Genomic DNA, 24,227 nt, shown 5'->3' on the forward strand with positions numbered 1-24,227 from the left:
GGTACGTACACGCCTGATAATTACTAGTATCGTGAGAGAGTTTTAAGAAACCGAAGAGCCGGAGCACTATCTATTCCAAAGGAGGGGGCATAAACTCGATATACAGGTCTGTTTTCATACAGTGTGCTGATGTGTTTGTTTCTCTCCTGGGTGACTTGAATTGGGGTGAACCAGTCAGTCATCCAGCTGAAGGGGATTGTTTTTCCAAGAATATCTTCCCTTGGCAGACTGGTTCGCTATGGAAAATGGAAATTTGGTAACCCTGAGCTACTAAGGGAAAAAGGTACCTTGCAGTACTGTGGAGTTACTAAACGTGTTAAGTGGACATGCTCAGGGTTTTGGTAAGCAGTTGTACGGGTAATATGGAAACGAGTGATACAACAAACAAGCAATATAAATTTACAAAGTACATGTGGATCGTGGGGATGGAAACCGTGGGCATCCTGCTACAATGTAGGTGCTAGTTACATCACTTTAATACTGTTTTCATTTTGCCCAATGGTAAAGCACTGCACACCACAATTCTTCCACCTTGGGACACTCTGCATGGGTTGTTTTTAAAGGATTTAAAGGTAGTTGCCCAAGAGTATAGGTTAGTCCTTTGGAGCTTGGATGATTTGACCTCGCATTAGATGGTGTTAGAGTGCAGTCTTCCTCCTCCTTTGCATACATTACCTAGAGCTCAATCTGAATGTGCATCTGTGCTGTCGAAATCTGGGGTTGCCAAGTACCAAGGTTGCTTAGCCTTGATTCAACCTCATGCTTCATCTTTACACCACCCTGCTCTTCCTTCTATTTATCTCACTCTTGCTTGCTATTTTCATCCCTCTTTGCCACAATTTTTCTATTTCTCTCTCCCTTTTTTGCCTTTCTATCATAAATCATCATCATCAATGTGTTTTATGGAGCTTGGATATACTCCCCACAGGCATCCTTGCACTGAAAGCGCATTGCAGGAATCTAAAGCTGATGAGAAAAGCTGCTGCGGAAGCAGTCAAGTTTTCAGATGTTTTCTAATATTTATATGTCTAAAGGTAACGTCGAGCGATAATGGTAGGAATTCCAAAGTTTGACAAAAACTAGCAAACAAGCAGAACCAGAGCAAAAGAAGGATGTTGGTTGATAGGGGTTCACAGGACTATGTGTGACCACAGGGATATAGACATATAAATAATTATGTCATTACAAAGACTCTTGAATACAACATTCTTCTCAGTAGATAGTCAGTGAAGGCTTTTGAGTTGGTGGGAAATTGGGCCAATGAGACGATCTTTCATGAGTCTGGTTGCCATGCTTCAGTGAAGGCGCTTTATGACTTGCTTAAAGGTAACCAGGTGGATACAAATGAAGAGCTCCATAATTTCATGTTTAAAGAGCACATCTTTACAAATTGTTCATCAGAGAATATACATCAGCATCTGGTAGACTCAAAAGTATCTAGCCCTAGAGAGCTGGGCAAGCTAGCAGATGACTGGTTACATGGCTGTGCAATGGATTCCAAGAAGTCCCACAGAAAGGATCCCAAGAAGGTGGGCTAGGCCCATAGAAGAGAGTGGGGGGCATAGCAAGCCTACAAAGGAGATTCCCTCAGAGCCACAGAACCCTAAGGAAGGAGTCACGACCCAACCCAGCTCTAGTAATCACAATAGTGGGGTCCCAGGGCAAAAGAAACTGTTTGACAAGAGGTTGTGTTTGGACTGTCAGCAGCCAGGACTCCAAAGTGGGAATGCAGCATGCCCCAAGAGGAAAGTTACCACTGGATTGGCGGGTGTAGCCTTAGGAGAGGACTCTTCAGATGAAGAGGTCCTAGTAGCTTTTCATTTGGCGGTGGAACCAGATGCTGAGTTGGTAATGCCTGAGGGTGGTAGTAGGCACTTCCACCAGATCACTATTAATGGGGTCCCCACCACGGCTCTGAGGCATGCAGGTGCCAGCAATGGCGGCCCATGCATGTAAGCGCGGTGGGGAGGGATAGGGGTGGGAGGGATTGGAAGTGACAAATGAAGGAATATGGAAAATAAAATTAATAAATAAAACCACTTACCTTGTGTTCATCGCCAGGAAAGTGTTTTTATTTATTTTATTTTCCCTATTCTATCGCTTGTCACTCCCCCCGCCCAACTGCGCTTACCTGCATGGGCTGCGACTGGGTGCCAGTCACACCAGGGTGGTGGACAGGCTGATGTTCCCAGACCCGTATTTGCCAGCTGTAGTTGTAAGGCTGAGAAGAGTCCAGGGGCAGACCACTGCCCACGCTGTGGCTTTGATAGCCCTAAAGAAGGAGGATACACTTACCATGAACATCATGATAATCAGTCCACCCTTCCTCTAGGTTATATCATTGGCTTGAGCTCCCAGAAGGGAGCACAGAACCGAGAGGGGCAGCTGCCCAGGGCACTCCAAACCCCAAAGATTCCGGGGGTACTGTCCCTAAGCAAAGGAGGCAGAGGCTCCAGGAAAGGGGTAAGGGTAGGAAAAGGAGGTCACTCACAGAGAGGATACCAGAAAGCAGTGGCTATCTACTCAGGTGTGTGAGGAGACCAAGGCTGGCACTGGCAAAGCCACCCCTGTCCTAGAGGGTGACTGTGTGTCAGTCCAAGAAGCCCAGGACTGTCAGGCAGCTGTTGAGCCCTACGCTGTCACCCTTGCGCTGACATAAGTACTGGAAAGAGGCTGTCTGCCACTTGTGTGGTGACTCCCCAATCAGAAAAGCATAGACATTAACAAGACCCATGGAGTTTTTGAGTGACTTTTTACCAGCTCCAAGGCTGGAAGTGAAGACCACAGCTAACCTTAAGGTAGCATATCCATCTGTAAGCGGAGAGCTTTGGGGGCATATTAGCAAGAACCTCGTTAAAATTATCGCTGTTTTAGCAGCAGGAAACTGCGGCTAAAGCGGCGATAATGGGCTTGCTAATATGCGTTATAGAATTCCAATAGAAGCCCAGGTTAGATGTCCTGCACATCTAACCTGGGCTTCTATTGGAATTCTATAACGCATATTAGCAAGCCCATTATTGCCATTTTAGCGGCCGTTTCCTGCCGCTAAAACAGCAATAATTTTAACGAGGTTCTTGCTAATGTTCCCCTTGGTTGTTGGTCTGGGCACTGACAGCTGTCAGTATCCACTACTGGTAGCTTGCCTTTAGGGCAGCACTGGTCCTGACATGGGGTCTGGGTCCTGTCCTGGGAGGCAAGATGGGCCCACTAACCTTGTTGGTTCTTGTGGGGGTACTCAAATGTTGGGTGGCTTCAGTGGGTATATTAGGTCTCGCCCTAGCTATGGTAGGGACTGGGGAAGCAGTGCCTCTCAGTCCCAAGAAAAAGGAAGAGAAAGAAAAAACTACCCACAGGCCTAGAAAAAAACCAAATTAGGTTGGGGCCTGTCAGTTTTAAGGTAGATCAACTCCACATAGAGATTGATCCCAGCAGAAAGCAAAAGCCAGACAGTTTCCCATCCTTCTCACTGAATAGGCATAGAGAACCACCAAGAGTCTAGACAATTCTCCTAGACATACTAGCCCGGCGGGAGGGGGAGGGAATGGCTTTTTGCAGGTTCAAATCCATTTTGTGGCCAACGTTTTGACCTCAAGGCAATGGTGTAATGACTCTAAGATGCACTGTGTCCTGCTGAGCTGGCCTCAGTGCAAGTTCCCTGACCCTTAAAATGTGTATTTCTGATTGGTTCACCCACAATTGGCATAAAGAAACTTACTTATAACTTCCTAGCATATGGCACCAAGGGTGCCCAGGGCTCATAAGATAAAGTGTACCTCGTGGGCAGCAGCACTTACTTTGCCACCACAAGTGTGACATGGTAAAGAAGGTCTCGCAGCCTGCCATTGCTGGCTGGCAGGGCAATTTTCAAACTGCTAACTCGACTTTGCTATGTAAAACATTGACAAAGTCCAGAACTTCCTTTTTAATATATACAAGTCAATCCAAAGCAGGCCTATCAAGCCATCAGGCAGAGTGCAGTATATTAACAAGCAATTGCAATACAATAGATCTCGCAATTTTTAAAGTTAGAGCTGTTGGCTTTGAAAATAACAATATGTTTTACTTTTGTTTTTTTTTATTTGCAGTAGAGTATTTGCCTAGCACTATTGCCAATGGTATAAAAAAAGCAAAAGTAAAAAACATTGTTATTTTCAACGGCAACAGCTCTAACTTTAACAAATGCGAGATCTATTGCATTGGAAATGCAATTGTCTCACATTTGTTGGAGTTGAAGTTATTGGCATTATAAATGCCAATGTATTTTACCTAGCCATGTGGTAGTGTGCCTTACCATATGTGGCCAAAAGAGGTCCCATGGGACCTCTTTTGGCCACATATATTACAGCACCCTGCAAAGTTTAAGTTATTGGCATTATAAATGCTACTATTTTTTACTTAGCCATGTTGCAGGGTGCAGTAACATATGTGGCTAAAAGAGGTGCCATGGGACCTCTTTTGGCCACATATGGTAATGCACCCTGCAGAAGATATAACACATCCACCCTACCCATAATGCATTGCATGAAAGTCAGTAATGCGATTACATTCAAATAGCTATGTCCATATATATACAATTAGTAGCTTTAAAATGTGACAAAACATTATTATATTCATTCTGGATTAGGTTGTACTCTGTGTGAAGCTGATGAAGGGACATTTATGGAAGGTCTCGTATAAATGTGAGGTGTGCTAGTGAGTAAAGTAACCACTGCCAGTCTTGCTTAGGACCAAGCATATGTCCTTCCTGAAGCCCTTCAAGAAAATAGTGCTCTGAGGCTGTAATTAAAATCTAGGGAGTAACAACACATGTAACAGGGGGTGTCCTCATCGGAGGTTACAAGAAGAGACTACTAAGCCAATTGACCAATGAAAAGCCACTATTTACAAAGGACAGGGAAAGGAGCCAATTAAAAGGATGGGTGGAAAGTGGTTGGAGCTCATAACCATATCTTGAATACAGCATTTCTCGAAGAGACAGCGCACACACTACCTAGAGGAGAACTAAAAAGTAGAACAGGGGTTTTCATATGTTCTAACAGTAAAAACCAAATTGTTGTTTTTGCTGTAGAAAGACAAGTAGTCCTATTGGTGAGTACATGATTACACACCGACAACTTAGCTGTGTTCACTTCTGAATGGGACTACTAAAGTTAGGACTTCTAGGTATCAAAAGAATTGTTGCATTAAACCCGATTTGATATCCGAGTCACATTTAATGTTACTTTTAAGTAAAGTTGCACTCTGTTGCCCAGGTTTTCCAGCGGCTGGTTGCAGTTGCTACCTACAATACACCCTTCTACCCTCCTGGGTGGAGGTGTGAATGATTCTCAGGAAGGAACACAAAAGTTGGAAGAGGTGTTGCGTATTCCTGGCATGAAGGCCAGACAGGGTGTGATCCCAAAAGGTGAACTCTAGAGGGGAAGCTGCCTTTGAAGGGAAAATGGTGGACACACACGAGAATCTCTCTCTCTTGTAGTTGATAGCTCATAGCAGGCCAGAGTACCCAGACACAACTTTATAAAAGTTTTCAAAGTAATCTGCCACGTATCTGTTAGAGCTACCCTGTAGATACCAAGAACCATCATCTAACATGTTGCAGACACTTGTGTGAAGTTCAGAGCTTCTTGAGTATGTTCATGTTCTGAGTGACTTCAGGTGATCAGATTTTTCTCTGCAACACAGCTCTAACTAAAACATTAGAGACAGTTGTCATGCAGAACGTTTTTTAAATCACCAATTCATCAAGACACAAGAAACTGCAGATTATCCAGCTAGGAAATTCATCACTTAAGATCTATTATGTAGTGGTTGCAATGTTCATCGTGTGGCTTCTGTGGTTAGATTCGCTCTGCAGAAGACCTTAATATTGTCTTGTACTCCCTGGATGGGATCTATTCCAATAACCAAGACCTAGTTTGCACTACAGTTATCCCTCTTCTGTGGTTTTATCACTGTGCCATTCAATTTGAATTAAAGAGCTTTGGGGGCCATTTAGCCAGTGTAAAGGCAACCCAGGAGATTGTAACTTGGGCCTGGGGAAGTGTGGACATTATGAAATTGGGAGAAACCTTAAGGCGCTCAATGTACCCTCTCCCCCTAGGAGTGGAAGAGGCCACATCAGCCTACGCACAATGGCTAGATGCAACCTGCAACTATTTAGACCCTGTAAAAAAGTGGACCCCGAAACGGGCTCAACCCTAAAAAACTGGCCTGTAAGTAATTAGGACAGGCTTGGCAGAGAAGGTATGCAAGTGCTGACAAGGAAATGTTTAGACACAGCATTACCTTCTATAAACAGCTACTTTTAGAACCCAAAAGAAAGTTTTTCACAATGCAAATAGCATTAGCCAAATCTAACTTGAAATAACTTTTTAAAACAATTAAAAAAACTTGCCACCCCTAATGTGCCCAGGAGCCAGGGCAACCCTGAACTCAGTGATAAACTGTCTGACTTTTTTAAACAAAAAGTAGAAATCATTTTCTCCACGTTCACCCAAGCTGACAAAAGGGCACAAGTGCAGTCGTACATGGACAGACTTGACAGTCCCTGCCCTCTACCAGTTTTAGAACAATTTACACCCCTGGAGATCCCAGAAATGATCAAACTTCTGAATTCTATTCGCTCTGGAGCCCCCACTGATCCCTACCCAGTGCTGGTTATCAAACAAATTCCAGAAGTTATCGAACAGCACTTACACCCTTGCTGAATGCTATATTTAGCTCAGGCAAATTTCCCAAAAAGTAGAAGAAGGCCTATGTTCTTCCTCTGTTGAAAAAACAGACCTTGGACCCAAAAGACCCCAACAACCATAGGCCAGTTTCACGGCTTCCATTCCCTGCAAAAATCTGGAAAAAGCCATGAATACCCAACTCAGTGCGTTTCTTCAATCTAATAACTCCCTTGACCCATCCCAATACAGGTTTAGAGCAGGCCATAGCACTGAGTTGGCTCTAATAAAATCCACACATGAAATTAGAGAGGCCTTGGACAAGGGAGGCAATGCCATAATGATCCTGTTGGATCTGTCCGTGGCCTTCAATACGGTCTATCACGAAGTGTTGATGGACAGGCTGTCTGACGTAGGAATAGAAGGACAAGCATGGAAACTCCTGCAATCATTTCTTTCCGATAGATTGCAAACAGTGGACTTGGACAGTAATATGTCAAAGCCATTTTCCATCCCATGTGGTGTGCCACAGGGCTTGTCACTCAGCCCTACGCTTTTGAATATCTATGTGGCACCCCTGGCAGGAGTCATTAGATCCTTTGGCTTCCAACTCACCTCCTATGCTGACGACACTCAAATAGTGTTGTCATTGACTGAGGGGGTGGAAAATGAAACAGGGACATGTTTCCACGATTGTATGGGTGCCATATCTGGCTGGATGTCGTCCAACTGTTTAAAACTAAACTCTAGCAAGACCGAGATCATAACGTTTGGAAACAATCCACTTGTGTGGACACCTGAATGGTGGCCAGAAGACCTTCGACCCTGCCCCTTATCCACTAGGAAAGCAAAAAATCTTGGGGTTTTGGTGGACAATAAACTCACCATGGGTGACAAAATAAGTATGGTGGTTTCGGCCTGCTTTTTGGCACTAAGAATCATAAGAAAAATCATGTTTTTTTCCCACTGAAAACAGCCTTAAGACAGTGGTAACGGCCCTTATAATGTCACACCTTGACTACTGTAATGGCTTATATCTTAATGCCCAAAAACAACATATTAATCGGCTTCCACTTGCCCAAAATGCAGTGGCCAGACTGCTGTCAGGGACTCCAACATTTGTCTCTATTAAAGAAGAATTTAGACAACTTCATTGGTTCCCGGTCAAACAAAGAGTACGCGTTAAGGCACTTTGTACCGTCTTCAAGGCCATTAACAGAGTAGGACTTGATTTCCTGAGGTGTAAATTTCAATGGTGCGTCCCTAGAAGAATGTTACGCTCAACAGGAGCTAAACAAGTTCTAGTCCCCTCATTCAAAAAAGTCTACTGGGGAGGCAGGAGCTTTATCACCTGTGATTCTAGGGCATAGAATGATCTTCCTTTTCATCTCAGGAATGCCCCATATCTCCTTTCCTTTAGAAAAGGGCTGAAAACATGGCTCTTTTCCCAGTAGCACACATCTTTATGTTCCCCAGCAGGCAGTGCTCTAGTCTGATTAACATAACATAACATATGCACTATGTAAATATTTGTTTTTAATTTTCCTGGTTACTGTATTTTTACACAACTTCTCCTTACCCTTATATGGATAAAAAAGCTAAAATATTACTGTTGTGAAAGAAAACCTTAAAAGATCCAAACCAAATTAGTTAAAAGAGAAAAGCACTTTATTAGACAAATGTCATAAAAATGTACAAAACCAGATATGATCAAATGTTACTCAAAACTGCTCTAGAGAAGCATTGGAAAAAGGTGCTCAATGTTATTCCACAGATGACTATAAAAGCAAGCATTTGCAATGCAATAGGTCTCGCATTTACAAGAGTTTGAGCTGTTAGCAACAATGCTTTTATTTGTATTATGTTCTTAAAACAGATAAATAAAAGGCATTGTCATTTACAATGCCAAAAAGTTAAACTCACAGATGCAAGACCTATTTCTATTTGAAAAATAGTGTTCGGAGGCTGTAAGTAAAGCCTACAGAGTAACAACACTCGTAACAGGGTGTCGCCATGGGAGGTTACAAAATAGGACATGGCGGCACTAAGAAGGGACTACTAAGCCTATTGACTAATGAACAGCCACAGTTTACAGTGGACAATGACACAACAAGCCAATTCAAAATAAGGGCAGGGAGTGGGCGGAGCTTCAAGTCCCTACCTGAATACAGAATGCCTCCAGAGCAGCACATGTGCTGCCCAGGCTCGACCCAAAAACAAATAGACGCCTATTTATTGGCTGATTTGTAAAACTGTAAACCAGAAAACCTAGACACATCTCGGCTTCCTCAAAAATGTTGTCAGGCGAATGATTTAAATTAAAACTTTTTTTTTCATTATTACCTATGAAAGCACTTTAAAATATGTGACTTCAGACTATCAGTTGCACAACAATAACACTGTAAATAAGTACTTCTCAGTGTAGTGCTATAATGTGCCCTACTAGTGTCAAAGCTTCCACATGAAAAATAAATTAAAAATAAATTATTTTGTAGAGCCTTTATCATATTTCAGGTAAAGTTTGTTGCATGACTTGCATAGCAAATATTTTCAGGGGTCGGATCGTGCATGGTGCTAAGATCTAAGCCCTTGGCTGAGCTCTCCGTTATTTTGTTGGCTTGCCCACCCCTATCTCATTCCAGGTACCTGCAGGTACCTGCAGCGCTGCATCCTGGAAGCTGGCCATGACCTGGGATGTATTGTGAGGCACAGCTGTGGTCTCGGGGTTGCTCTGGGTGAAGGACCCCTCACCTGCCCCCAGGCCTTGCCATGCTGGCTACGGCACACAACGCCGAACCAGGGGGGATATTACCAAGGCAGGCGATATAAAATTATCGTCGCTTTTGCGATAATTTCATCGCCCTATTAGCAAGCTGTCGCTATCATCAGTTAGCGACAGCTTTTAGGTGATAGCGAGCGGTTTGGGGCCCTCTTTGCATGTCAGCGATATTTATCGCTAATGGCATGCAAAGTGGGCGTACCCAACCTGTTAGCGAATGAAAGCAGTCGCTATCATCGCTATTGCCTATTATCAACGCAGGCGTAGCGACAAAAAAAATTGAGCTAAGTGCGAATATCGCTGAAAACTAACGCCTGCTCACCAGTTCTTAGCCTGTATATCCAATGGGAGGTAGATATTCAGGCTAAGTCCCTATTAGCAATAATGCCTGAATATCACTGGATTTCCAGCGATATTCATGCATTTCGCCGCTATCGCCGGATATTTTATCGCTTTGGAGATAAACGTTGCTAATAGTACGCTATCTCTGCGATAAAATCCGGCAATCCGCGGCGATAAAACAAATTTTGCTAAACTTATTTAGCGATAAATATCGCTAGTTGTTGATAATATGCCCCCAGGTGCCATCTCGCAGCGCATATTGCCACCTCAGCATTCGGCGTTGAGAGTCGGCTGAAAGCGCATGATTTGTGTGTAACTTGAAAGTCAATTATCAGAGAGTAGATTCAACACAATATCATCAGATGCTGATTTACAGCCTGCCACTCGGCTCTCACCGGCCACGGCTGTGCGTGCCGCAGACCCCCATTAAAATGACTTGAGAGCCACGCCAGGGCTGATTTTAGTGCCTCTTTATTTTGCCGCGGCGCCTGGAGGGGGTTTTAGGAGGTAGCGCGATGAGACTTCATAACCGAGGCAGTCCGGATTAATGCCCTCGGATAATTTACAGGGTGTATTAACTGATTACTGTTTCTCCTGCGTGGCGGTCAAGAGAAAGGGGTTTTCCTAAAAATGTTTACTTTTCGAAGTGTTTGTTAACGTAAACCCTTCTGATTGTTCGGTGCCTTAAAGCCCGACAAGGGAGCTGGAAGAACTTTATTAGACTCTGTAACCAACAGGAGATATTTGCCTGATATATAATCAGCAAAGTTGTGCAAGTACAACATGTTTTTATCGCTGCGGCGTGGATCACTGAAATAATATCGAGGGACAAAATATCGACTTGCAAAAATATCGTGTACAAAATATCGACAGACAGAATATCGAGTTTGTATCTACAAACAGGTAAGTACAAAAATACAGAGTACAAAATATCGTTTACAAAAATATAGTTTTAAAAAAAAATCGACTTTATTAAAAACAGTGTTAAATTAAATTAATATTAAAATTTAATTACTAAAATATACCTAAAAATACTTAAATTAACTTATAATAATTAAAAAATAAATGAAATTAATAAAAATAAATTTTTACAATCATATTTGTTAAAACATATATATATAGTAACATACTATAATTAAATAAGATACTATTATATTACCGTACGATAGCAGAAGTGTAAAAAATACTATTCCCACTCCAAAGAGTGCAAGCGTAGGGAAAGCATTGGATAGCGTAGGGGTTAAAATTACTATTCCCACTCCAGTGGGTGCAACAGTAGGGAAAGCGTTGGATAGCGTAGGGGTTAAAATTACTATTCCCACTCCAGTGAGTGCAACAGTAGGGAAAACGTTGGATAGCGTAGGGGTTTAAATTACTATTCCCACTCCAGTGGGTGCAACAGTAGGGAAAGCGTTGGATAGCGTAGGGGTTAAAATTTCTATTCCCACTCAAGTGAGTGCAATAGTAGGGAAAGGGTTGGATAGCGTAGGGGTTTAAATTACTATTCCCACTCCAGTGGGTGCAACAGTAGGGAAAGCGTTGGATAGCGTAGGGGTTAAAATTACTATTCCCACTCCAAAGAGTGCAACAGTAGGGAAAGCGTTGGATAGCGTAGGGGTAAAAATTACTATTCCCACTCCAGTGGGTGCAACAGTATGGAAAGCGTTGGATAGCGTAGGGGTAAAAATTACTATTCCCACTCCAGTGGGTGCAACAGTAGGGAAAGCGTTGGATAGCGTAGGGGTTAAAATTACTATTCCCACTCCAGTGGGTGCAACAGTAGGGAAAGTGTTGGATAGCGTAGGGGTTAAAATTACTATTCCCACTCCAGTGGGTGCAACAGTAGGGAAAAAGTTGGATAGCGTAGGGGTTAAAATTACTATTCCCACTCCAGAGAATACAACATTAGGGAAAGTAAATACTTCATAAATAATTAAAAAATGTATTATTGAATATCTATTAATAATTAATTAAAAATAAATAATGTTTGTATACAATATAATAATTAATATATTAAATTTACTAATTAACAATAATTATTTCTATTGATCACCTAATAATACTAATTAATAAAAATATTTACAATTAATTATTTAATAATGAAAAAGTATTTAACAATTATTTGAAATTAAATAAATATAAATAAATGTAATTAATTAATTATTTATAATTTAATCACTTCCCACCCAATTCCCCTATAAACTCACAACCCGCTACAAAAATAATTTGTTAAAATTTACATAATTACCAATTAATCAATTAATTAAAATTAATTACCAATTAAAATTTAATTAATTAACTATTATAAATTAATTAACCATTAATTTAAATTTACTATCAATAAAGAAATTTAAATATTTAATTAATTATAATTAAAATACTTCCCACCCTATTCCCCTATAAACCCACAACCCGCTACAGAATTAAATTACGCAATAATTATAAAAACAAAAATCATTACTAAAAATTAATTATAACATAAATACACACTTTTCACACATATTATACCATAAAAATACACTATGAAAAATTAGATATTATTAAAAATTCGATATTTTTTACTATCTATATTTTTAACAGTCGACATTATATCACTTACCTTAAAAACGATATTTTGGTCATCTATATTCTGTCCTGTCGATATTTTGTCCAGTCTATATTTAAAAGTCGATATTATGTCCAGTCGATATTTTGGAGTCGATATTATGTCTGTGCACCCTGCGGCGTATAGCGTAGGAAATGTCTATCAATAATAAACCATTGAATAAATAATTCAAAACTTGCAATTAACGAGAGCTTCTGTTTCAGTGATGTTTTCAGGACAAAATTATCATATTCCAGTTCTAAGAATGAAACTCCAAAGAACAGGGCTTTACGTGGAATGAAAAAAGAAACAACGGCTACAGCAGCAGAGAGTCTTGCTTCAGCCCCCAGGGCAAGCAGGAGGAACCCACGTAAAACAAGCGAAAACAAAATCACGGCGGGAAAGAGTAACCTGACACACGAACAATAAAGCTGCCACCCAAGGAGGCACTGCAGCTTCCGCGCTGCGCCCTGCTGCTCGCTCCTGCAAGCAAAACGTTGTGGGGGTGTACCTTTTCAAAAGAGATGTGACATGCACCCACCTTTAGCCATTTACAAGCTTTTATTCCAAAAAGACGCAGGCAACAACCAGCTCAATGCGTGGGGGGAGTCAGGCCCACACAGAGTTAGTTTACAGTGTTTACAAGAAGCCTCACAGAGCAGTGCATGCGCGCTGGCTCAGGCGCGACCTAAAAATTGAAAAAGGTGTCAACTATGCTGTTGCCTGAGACTTAGGCTTCATGTATGACAGACTCATGAGTAATTAACCCTGGGTAAAAACTGCCGGTTAAACTCACTGACAGTTTTTTACATCTGACTTGGAAACTTTTTGACAGTGAAAAATCTTTAATTCAGTTGCGTGCTTTAGGAGAGAAGGGTTCCACAAGATTGGACACATTGTTAGAGTGTCCATCTTTGATGAGGCCCTAGATTTGACAAGTCTTCTGCTGTCCCATCTGAGGTTGATGTTTTGGAGGCTGAGAGGCTAGATTTACTGCGACTGTGTGTTGAGTTCACTAGTTTAGTTTCATGTTACTAATCTTAAACTGCCAATGGCATTTCATCTTCTTTATGTGCAAATATATATTGTAGATACATGTTTTACGTTTTCTGGAGATTCTGTGTGCTAACATCCTTAGGGGCACAGTTGTAACCAGGGTGGGAGCCAATTGCAGTATAGTGTTGGTATTTAGCACAAATAAATCCAATATTTCCCATTAGAAGAAGACTTAGCGTTGTTATTGAAGAATGCACACATGTATACTACTAGTGAGGGTGCAGTAGCTGTCTAACAGTCCAAGCAGCTTTCCACTGATTCGAACCACTTTTTTCAGTCATATGTTGTGTTTCTAGGGCTGTGAAAACTCTGTTCTGTACTCTTAGGACTCTCTATTTCTTACTGGAATGTTTCCAACAGGTCTAGCAGCAGCCATGCGTAAAGTGTAATGGGTTTTTTCATGCTTCCTTGGTTGGATTGGAGATTTTGGATTCCCTGGTTTCTTGATTTGATTATTTTGTTTTCAATAGTTTGCCATGCTACAGCTGTTAGTATGTATTTGGTATGTCCTCCTCCTAAGCAATGAAGGAAGCGAGGATGAAGCAGATTCAGGCATAATGTCTAAGTTACTTTAGTCAATTCTCATGACGGTTAGTCTCCTATTACTCATTTAATTTCATTTAGGAATTTGTATCTGCAGACCAGGATAGCCGTGGCATTCTTGTCAAGTTTTAGGAGAGATCCTTACACAGAGATCACTGGGGTCTAATATATTTGTAATTGTACGTTCTTATAATTACATTTGAGTATGTTTAGGAAGGCCTTACCATTGACAGGCTGTCACACTTGTCTTCATCTCAGCCTCGTTTCTAGGACTCAAAATAATCAAATGCTCTGAGGGTGATCTGATGTTTATAGGTGGAAATGCCATCAACATGTTTGGTTAATTAGATGATGAATGAAGTCTCAAAGTTTAGGATTATAGGCTAAAAATATCCTTTTTATTGCATACTGTATCCGATTTCCCCTTTTTTAATTCAACATTTTTTTTGTGTTTTTCCACAGAATCTCTTTGTGTGATCCCTGGAGCACTCAGCACCTTGACTTTATCTATTTGTATTAATATCTTTGTTAACTTCATTACATCGTTTTAAGTAACAGCTGCCAGAGCTCTTTGATTAATTCAACTTTTGAAATAATGTTGCATATCTCAAGTGTACCCTAATGATGTAATTTCAAAACCACTGCAAACCATTGTTGTGTACCCACATTAATGCCCTGGATTATTGCGCAACTCCTGTTTTGAATACATACACAGGGCTAGGGGTATAGTATAAAGCAGAGGTCTTCAAACTTTTGTAGGCTGAGCCCCCCGCAGCTGAATTTTCTTAGATGTTGGGCCCCCCACCACCTGACGGAAATGTCTGGAATCGTCCCCCACGCGCATATTCCAGGCATATCCAGCAAATAATGTTCAATACAACAAGAGTGTTTAGTAAACTGCAGGTTTGTGAGTGGGTGTGGTGAAATGACAGAGGCTCATTACACAGCTCAAAACACCACATTCCAAGATAAAATGTGCACAAATTGTTTTTACAAGAATGCTTTGTTTTACACAGAACATAGATTGATAATAACACCCCCAACATAAATGTGACAGGTGGGCCTGTTTTTCAGAGACGGTCAATCTTTGGATGGATTTGGAAAGAACGTTTAATTGTTTTCTAGAGTAGCCTGAAGGATCCATGACTGATAATAACAGGAACAAAGACAGAAAAGTCACATTACAAATAAATACGTACAGGGCCGGTTTTAGGGCAGTGCAACAGGTGCAGCCGCACTGGGCGCTGACCTATGGAGGGGGCGCCGACCACATGGGGAGGAGCTGTTTTTAGCAGTAAGTTATGAATGGCAAATATGTCTGGTGGTAGTGAGAGGATCCGAGGAGCCATTAACGCGGTTTGGGGGCACCAAAAACGATTCTTGCACCAGGCGCCACCAGCTCTACAGCCAGCCATGAATACATACTTTTTAGTGCCAAGACAGGCAATTTGCAGGCTGTTTAAACAACTCATGGCTGGTTGGCATTTTGCGCGCCTGCCTGTGTAATTTTAAAAGAAACTTTCAGGGACGTTTTAAGGATTTTGGGGGCCCTGGGCTAAATGTATTTTGGGGCCCCAGTTCGGACCAGCTTTGATTTTATGATCCACTCTCAGCTCTTTCATGCCTTCTTTGGTCAAATAATAAATGTGTGTACATCTGATAATCAGGGATAGTGATGCGTGTTTTCAGTATGTAACACAACAGCAGTTCACTAATATTACTGCAAATAATCTGTCACACCCTCCATTTCTCATGTGCGAGGTCATGTATTGATCTACAATAAACTTTTTATATGGATGTTGCATGACACAAACACATTTTGTCTGCAAAATGTCTGTGATAGACTCTTACACATTAAAAATGAATTAATGAAAAACTCTATTTACAACACTGTTTAAAAAATGTCAAGGTCATGAGGGGAAGACTCTGTAGAACAGAGCTGGCTCATTCAGTCAGCTCCCCCTCCCCCCCCAAACGCCCCCGCACCCCTCTCCCCCTTTGAAAGGCTGGGGCCCTGGACCAGAGCCCACCTTGCCCAGAGGCCACCTCGCCCATGCCTTAAAACATCCCTGGAAAGTTTGTCTCCTCTCTGGGAACAGCTAACTCTCCCCGGAGGGGATTAACTCATAGAGCTGAAATGCTTCAGCTGCAGTGGGAGGCAAGGGGTCTCCTCTGCTAAAACCTAAAGTGTGTCTGTTGGTCTGTTTTCGGTTTTAGCAGAGGAGTAATCCTTCCTCCCACTGCAGCTGAAGCATTAACCCCCACCTGGGAGGGTTAACATAACAAAAGTATGGGCGCTTTGTGCCCCGTCGATTTCCCCTCCCTCCTCCCTCCTCCCTCCAGCCTTACTGGAGTTCTCCCAGGGGAAGGTCAGATTACAGTGGAGTGCGCGCCCCCCTGAGATGGTGTCACGCCCCCCCAGGGGGGCGTGCCCCACAGATTGAAGAACTCTGGTATAAAGTGTGTGTACGGCCAACGGCGGGAGCATGGAACTTAGAAAAGGACTTCTGGAACAAAGAGAGGGACAGTAAAGGATCAGCAGGTAGGCGACATGTCTCATAAGTAATGACCAAAAGGAGGATGATACAGGCATGGTGGTACTGTTTTTTCGGCTCACTCAGCTTTTTCTTTCACTTGAGGACACATACGATTTTGGTGCTGATCAAAAATACTCTCCCTGCCCACCGGAGCACATCTGGTATTTTGATATAAATATTTAGACAGAAAGGCAATGTTATGTTTAACAAAAAAGCACTTTACAGACATTTAGCAAGATATATCTCAAATGCCTCAACGTACATATACACTATAAACACATATATATTTACCTTACTGCAAAGCACATGCTCTGTATGTTACATTCCAACAACAGATCTTAATCCCTGCTCTTATTTTACTTTTTTTTATCTTACCTCTTTCCTGTCCATTCTCTCCACCTTCTTCTTTACAGTGTAAATTTTGCATAGCTCTTAGCTGCTCTGTGAATGCCATCTAGCAGTGTGGACTACGATACAGTTATGGAAACTTTATGCAGAAGAGGATAAAATAGCTTTGAAAGAAGCCATAAGTTATTATAAAATCGAGGGGGCATATTACCAAGGGCCATTATCGCCGCTTTAGCTGGACTTTTTCCTGCTACAGCGGCGATAATTTGATCGCCCAATTACCAAGCTGCCGCTAACACCAGTTAGCGACAGCTAGTAGGAGATAGCGATCATCTTGGGGCCCGATTTGCATGCCAGCGATAATTATTGCTAATGACATGCAAAGTGGGCGTGCCAAGATGTTAGCGACTGGAAACAGCCGCTATTATCGCTATCTCCTATTACCTACAATGGCTTAGTTTTGGAAATATTCATGCTAAGCGCGAATATCTCCAAAAGCTAACGCCTTCCCTGACCAGTTCTTAGCCATGTTATCCAATGAGAGGTGGATAACATGGCTAAGAGCATTAACACGGTAATGCCTGAATATCGCTGTATTGACAGCGATATTCACGCATTTTTATCGCTTCTGAGATAAACCTTGATAATAGCAAGTATCTCAGCGATAAAAACAGGTGACGGGCGGCGATAGGAATATTCCCGCTAAGCCAACATAGTGATAATTATCGCTAGTTGTTGGTAATATACTCCAAGATTTCCAAAGGAAAAGAGGAATACTATACTAGAGCTATTATTATGTATTACCTAATAGTACCAGAAGCATATTCAGAATAATGAATAACCTCTCTAAACCAGATTGCCTTAAAAACAAGATCACCACCACACAAGGCCTATGTGATAGTCTGGATGTATTTTTTGAGGAGAAAATCAGTTAAATCATTGATGTGCTGGAAACCAGCAATACAGATCAATCAGTAGTGCCTGACCAGACTAGATCGGCTAAGAGGCCATCACTGGTTCCGAGGAATGACAAAGTGGATAAGGATAAGACAGGGACTCTGGAACATTTTGAGACTCTAGCAGAGGATAGCTTTAACAAGTTAGCCTTGAGTGTGTCCTCAGTGTCCACGCTGGATCCATTACCCCACTGAGTGTAGAAAGAATTGAAGAAGGAACTCTTCCCACAACTTTGAAAGATATGCTGCCAATCGTTGAATAGTGGAGTAGTACCAACACTCTGGAAATAGGCAATAGGTATGCCACTTTTGAAGAAACCTACCTTAGACCCCCTGTCCCCCAATAACTACAGGCATATATCCCTTCTACCTTACCCAGTGAAAATAATAGAACAATTTTCTGCAAAACACTCTCTATCTTTCTTGAAACCAATCACAGATTGGAAGATGAGCAATTTGGCTTTCGACCGGGAAATGGAACCGAAACCGTCCTACTAACATTGATGGATGAACTTAGAATGTGAGCAGACAAAGAAAAATCAGCCAAACTGATCCTACTGCACATGTCTGCCACATTCGAAACGGTCAACCATAGATCTCGCATGAATAGGCTCACTGCAATTTGAGTGGGAGGTACGGTAGCAAAGTGGCTCCAGTCCTACCTGTCTAATAGACAACAGGCTGTGGACCTACCCCCTTCCAATCTGAATTCGGAAACATTAAACAACGTGTCCCACAGGGATCAGCAATTAGTCCCAAATTGTTTGATATCTAAATGAGCCCACTGATCTCAATCATCAAGTCATATAAAGTCAAAGATAATTCCCTGCAGTTTAACAGTGACAAAACGGAGATCTTATGCTGCATGGCAACGAAAATTCCTCTCCCCCTCCCGACCAATTATTGGTCCATTCACTCAGATAAGCCCCCAATACCCTCAATGACAGTCCGTAATCAGCGTGTTGACAATATACTTAGACTAGAAGCCGGAGTGAATAAAACTACGGGCACTTGTTTTTCCCTCATCAGATCACCACAAAAGTTTCTTCCAATGCTCCCTGTCTCGGCTAGAGACCTAGTGGTAAGAAGTGTAATCCTGAGCCAATTACATTACTGTTATGCTCTGTTATTAGGTGCCCCAAACTTTTTGATTAAGAGACTCCAAACAATGGCTGTAAAGATGGCCTTAAACCCTTACGTTTATCTGTCGGCCAACGGCTGTCGCGCGCACTACTTTTGCCCACTCATTAAACGTTCGCCCACTCTTTAAACCCGCCGCACCGCGGCAGAATTGCAGCCGCGGTAAATGGGTTAAATAGACCACGTAGGTCATCTGCATCCATGTCTCTAAGGGAGCTCCACTAGCTCCATTTGAACCAAGAGGACACCGTTCGAAAACTCTGTATCATTTTTAAGTCACTACACGGTCTTTTCCCGCTATAAAACACATTTAAATGGTATGTGTAGGAAGGTGGATATCTGACTATATGGTTACCCCAACTTTTTGCCTAGTGTTTAGCTGGTTTTGACTTAGTTGGCCTGGGATCCTAAAATGGACTCCATGTACTTTAGGTACATATCCAATTGGGTATTGGGTGAATTTGTGAACACCTGTATAGTGTACCATAGGTACCCAGGGCATAGGTGCATCCAAGGCCTACCAGGGGCTGCAGCATGAATTAGGCCACCCCTGGCTGGCCATCCAAACTGACACCACAGGCTGAACACTCAGCTTGGGCAAGGTGCTGTAATCACCCTTGCTTAAATATAGTATTCCTATATCTACCCTTATATATAGACACATATATACCTATAAGTCACTCCTATGGCAGGCCTTGACAATCCTGAAGGCAGAGGGCTTGGTTTTATGTGATATGGTGCTATAGCATGAGCTGAGCCTGTCTGCAGCTTTTGGAACCATGCCCTTATAGCTGTTCTATGATATAGCCATACCATATACTCTTAAGTGCATTATAATCCTCGCGGTTAATGCTAACTTTGGTTTGGCTTTATCAAAACATGTTGTGTAAGGTGTCAAACACTTTGGAATACTACCCCCCCCCCCCACCAGTCCTGGCGGCGGTGGTAGCATTCCACCCTTCTAGAGGGAGAAGACATGTAGTTACTGCGTTACCCGGTTAAAGTTAAACAGAGCCTCAGCATCACAAAATGGATGCTGTTGCCACAGAAACGAGTCTGAGCTCCTGCTGCTGGACGAAACTCCGGCAGGGGAGGCCTGGACAATAGGTTTCCTGTCAAGGGAGGTGCTGGCAACTCCCCAGACAGCCTGTAGTGGATTTGGGCAGGGTGGGTTCAATGGAAACTGCTGTTTCCAGACACTGCCTTGGGAACACAAGGTGCTCCATGCATCGCCTGGTTCAAACCAGTTGCTGGGGCACTCCAGCCCCAGCTCTGGCGCAAAACTGGACAAAGAGAAAGGGGTGTAATAACCCCCTTCTCAGGTTCCACCCACAGTAGGGACCTAGCAGGTAATCCAGCCCCTTAGTTTGGTATAAAGTTAGGAGCTGTGTCTAGAGATATTAGATTATCCTGGAAGAAACTCTGAAATGAACTCTTGGACCTTCGATGTTCCATTTCGACTGGAAGACTGAGGACATCTCCCTTGTGGTCAAGGAGTGACCACCCTGTGCAAACAGGCACTACCAGTAACCTGCCCGTTTGCTTTGTTGATGCTCCCGCCGGAACGCAAAAACTTAGCGATGCAGAATCTGGACTTCCAGACTTCTCTGACCCACATCCACAGCAACGCTGAGACCCATAGTGGACACGAGAGATGTGGGACCGGACATCCTGGACTACCTGCATTTTGCTACCAGTGCAGCTTCTGAGGTACCCTCGAAGTTGTGCATTGGGGTTTGAGAAGCCCCAGACCTGAGCAGCATTTGCACCGAAGCACAGCCCTTCACACTCTACTAGTGCCGCGTGGGGCCTGCGCCTGCATTTCAGCTCAATGCGTCTTCGCGGTTGTTAGCCCGTTGGCTAGTGGCCCCTCTGAAGACATCCTTTTAAAGCAATACTGCTTGCCTGGTTGCTCCAGGCTTGCACCTGCTTCCCTGCAAAAGAGAAGCACCCCAGACCTTGCTGGTCTGAACAGAAGCCAATCTTCTAATCCTGCGTGGATTGCATTTGGTAAGGTTTGTTGTGTCCAGTCCGGATACCAACACTGCCAACAGCTAGATCCGTTGTGGCACAGCTCGACTCCAGCTCCTGGTTGTCGTCGATGCCTCCTGGATCTCGTGGCTGCGGAGACAAGCTTCACTTCTTCACCTGATTGCATCTCAACATCGCCTGGTTCCTTCCTGGTTCCTTCATGGTCACTGGCTAGTGACCCAGACTTTGTCCCCTCTGCTTTTAGGTTCTTCACTGCTCCGATCTACCCTTGGATCCATCCGGACACTTTCCTCCAGGTCGCCTGTAGCATTTTCTCGCAGCTCTCCATAGGATTCAGCGACAAAACCCGACACGAAAAGACACCTATGCACCCGGCTTCCCTGGGTGAGGTAACTCAAGTACTCCGGTGCTCCCATGGGTAATAGCTATCCAAATGTCCTAGTTTAACTGAGTTTTCCCGTAGTCCACCTGGAAGTGTCCGAAATCTACTACTTTGTAACTTTTACGTTCCCATTAAAACTCTATGGTAACTCACATGTGTGTTTAGACACTGCACACGCATCCTGTGGGAGTCCTACTTCCTAGCCTTTGGTTGTCCAGTGTAGCCCCAGCGATTCTCTAGGCCCTAGGCCTATTCACCTTTCCTGAAGTGGTTCTTATACCACTCACTTAGTATATGGTACGTGAGGCCCCTAGTGCAGAATTGTATTTGTGCAACTTATAGTATGCTTATTGAGTAACTTGTGCTGTATCTCGAACTTTGACCTCATAAAGAGTGCAGAGGGGTTGTGTTAGTAATAAATACATATATATTTGATATATACTTTGTGTGGTGTCCTTTCATTTGATATTCAAGGGACTATTATTGGTAAAACAGCTGGCTTCACATGCTCTCTGAAGTTTTAGCCTAAGACTGCTTTGTCCATGCTACCACTAGGATAGCTGGTCTATAAGGGTGACTTTACAACCATCACCATAAGGGTTGGTTGGACTGGTGCAAGGTGCCCACTAGAATAGTGTACATCATATACCAGGCCAACATCTCACAGTATGCCCCGACAAGAATCATACAATCTTCATCAGCCAACCTGGCAAGCAAGTCCAGGTTGAAAACAACGAGATTTGGAGGAAAAGCTTTCAGCATTGAAGCAGCTGAACTCTGGAATGAGCTCCCTCCAACCCTAAGACAGACAGAAGATCTATTACAGTTCAGAAAGAGACTTAAGACTTGGCTCTTTCCAAAAGAGTAAATCAGGTCACAGGATGCTACCCAGCAATTACTACTTGTCCAGGAATGTGTGTCAGAACTTGTAATCACATAATACGGTACACGGATACCCGTAGGTTGACAGTGCACTTTATAAATAGATGTAACATAACATAGCATACAAGTAGCTTCAACTTATATATAATTCTCACACACTTTTCCACTTGGGGAATGAGTAATCTCTTTGGTACTGTTACGTCTAGGGTTCCATTCATAGATCAAATAGATTTCCCTTTCATATCCCTTGCTTCTAATTTTCGCCATTTTAACTGATGGATTTGGTATTGCGTTAGTGATTATTACTTTGTTGTTGACTGTGTTTATTTCTGAGGATGCAATATTTATTCATATTGAAATATGCCCTGGTCAATAAATTCGGCTGTAAAAAGATCTGTAGAGTTTGGGAAGATTGTATTGTCATGTCTGGATTGAGATGGAGGTTGCTATCAAAAAACCGAATGTTATCTCATTACGAGAGGAGATATTAAAAAAGGGAAAGTATTTCTGTCATTATGATGCTGGTCAGACCACCATCCGAGGTACAGTGGGAGGCGGTCGGACTGCAGCGGTGTCATCGGCAGCGGTCGGTCTGACAGCCGGTATATGATGCATGCATCCAGTACTCATACCGACCACTAAAAGACCGCCATCTCTAAAAACCCCTCTACGACCGCCATGTTTGTGGTCAGAGAGAAACTGCAGCAATAGGACTGTACATGTGGGGTTCTGACAACCTGAATGTGATGGTCCAACTGCTCGGCTCGAGTTGTTAGAAACTAAGGATTTGGGGTGCATACTCCCTTAAATCTGCTCCTATTCATCAGTCTCTGCCATGGATCCCTTTCTGCAGGTCCCCCCAACACCTGGGCATCTGAACCCTGGTGTCTGCGATCCTGTGGGTGCCAGATTCCAGGTAAGTACCTCAGTGGTATGTCTCCACATTGACTGGACTGTGCACATTCTGATACACTCCAGCAATGGGGTACATGGTGCACAAGGTATACCCCGACATAGTTCAGGCATGTATGTACCATTGCACATGTTTTCTGTGCATTTGTACCCATTTGCAATGATGTCTTCAGCCGTAGCAGCGACCACCGCTTTATCAGCAATTGCATTGTAAAAGCTGTCGGAATCAGACTGCGGCCATGGCAGTCAGATGGGCAATCTTAACGTCATCGTAATGAGGCCATAGTGCTCTCAGGGAGATGGTCATATATTATCCTCAATTGGAGCTTTTACCAGCTTTGTTGGAGCAGTCATATGGCCAGAGAATGGAAATAGTATAGATGGGGTTGGTTGCACAATAGGACACTACCTAATAGCTGTATTGGTTCTTAGAACGTGTAAAATCCTTGCATCTGTCCTATGTGGGAACTTGGAGGTTTATTTTACTCAAGAGTTTCAAGAATATCTGCTGTGTGGAAATGCAGAATGATGAAAGAGTGTATGTATCTGACTTTCTCTGCACAAACTGGGTGCACAATCTTTATATCGAGAAGGGAATGGGAATATCATCCAAAGTATTGAGGACAAAAATATTGACAGGTAAGTATGTATAGATTTTTAATATCTACCTCCACATCAGTGTCCCTTGATTATACTTTCCTGTATGCACTCACCTTTATATTTTGGTCCTTATTATTCTGGCTATGATATTAAAGTGTCACAAAATTAGCTACTTGATAATCAAGACTAAAACCCATTGATTTCTTTTTAAAATGTGAGATACATTTCCTAATACTTGATACTGAATTAGTCCAGGTGAATTTTCCTGCGGTGTACCTTATGTATTGCATCGCCGTTCAAAGCGGTCTCTAAATTTGGCTCAGTCTGATTGGTTGATATGTCAAGTTAATGTTCTTTGATTCGTTTTCTGAGTTCGGAAGTAATACTTACATTGATTTACTGCTTTCTGTAATTGAGTCATTACTTGCAGCCATTGTTGAAAATGTTGCTGTAAAAAGTATAAACAGAGGGTCAGGTTCGTATTTAGAATAGATAAACGATACAGT

At 42.6% G+C, this 24,227-nt stretch overlaps 1 protein-coding gene across 1 annotated transcript in view; it reads right to left on the reverse strand.

Moving 5' to 3' along the window:
• Positions 1 to 24,227, reverse strand: part of LOC147663990 (interleukin-18-like) — a 252,951-nt gene that overhangs the window by 203,332 nt on the left and 25,392 nt on the right. Inside the window, exon 2 of the mRNA XM_086950024.1 lies at positions 24,112 to 24,169. Coding sequence (XP_086806150.1) covers positions 24,112 to 24,155 — 44 coding nt within the window. The 5' untranslated portion in view covers positions 24,156 to 24,169. The remainder of the gene's footprint in view (positions 1 to 24,111; positions 24,170 to 24,227) is intronic.

This window comes from Lissotriton vulgaris, unplaced genomic scaffold, assembly GCF_964263255.1.
Source record: "Lissotriton vulgaris unplaced genomic scaffold, aLisVul1.2 SCAFFOLD_184, whole genome shotgun sequence".
Classification (NCBI taxonomy): domain Eukaryota; kingdom Metazoa; phylum Chordata; class Amphibia; order Caudata; family Salamandridae; genus Lissotriton; species Lissotriton vulgaris.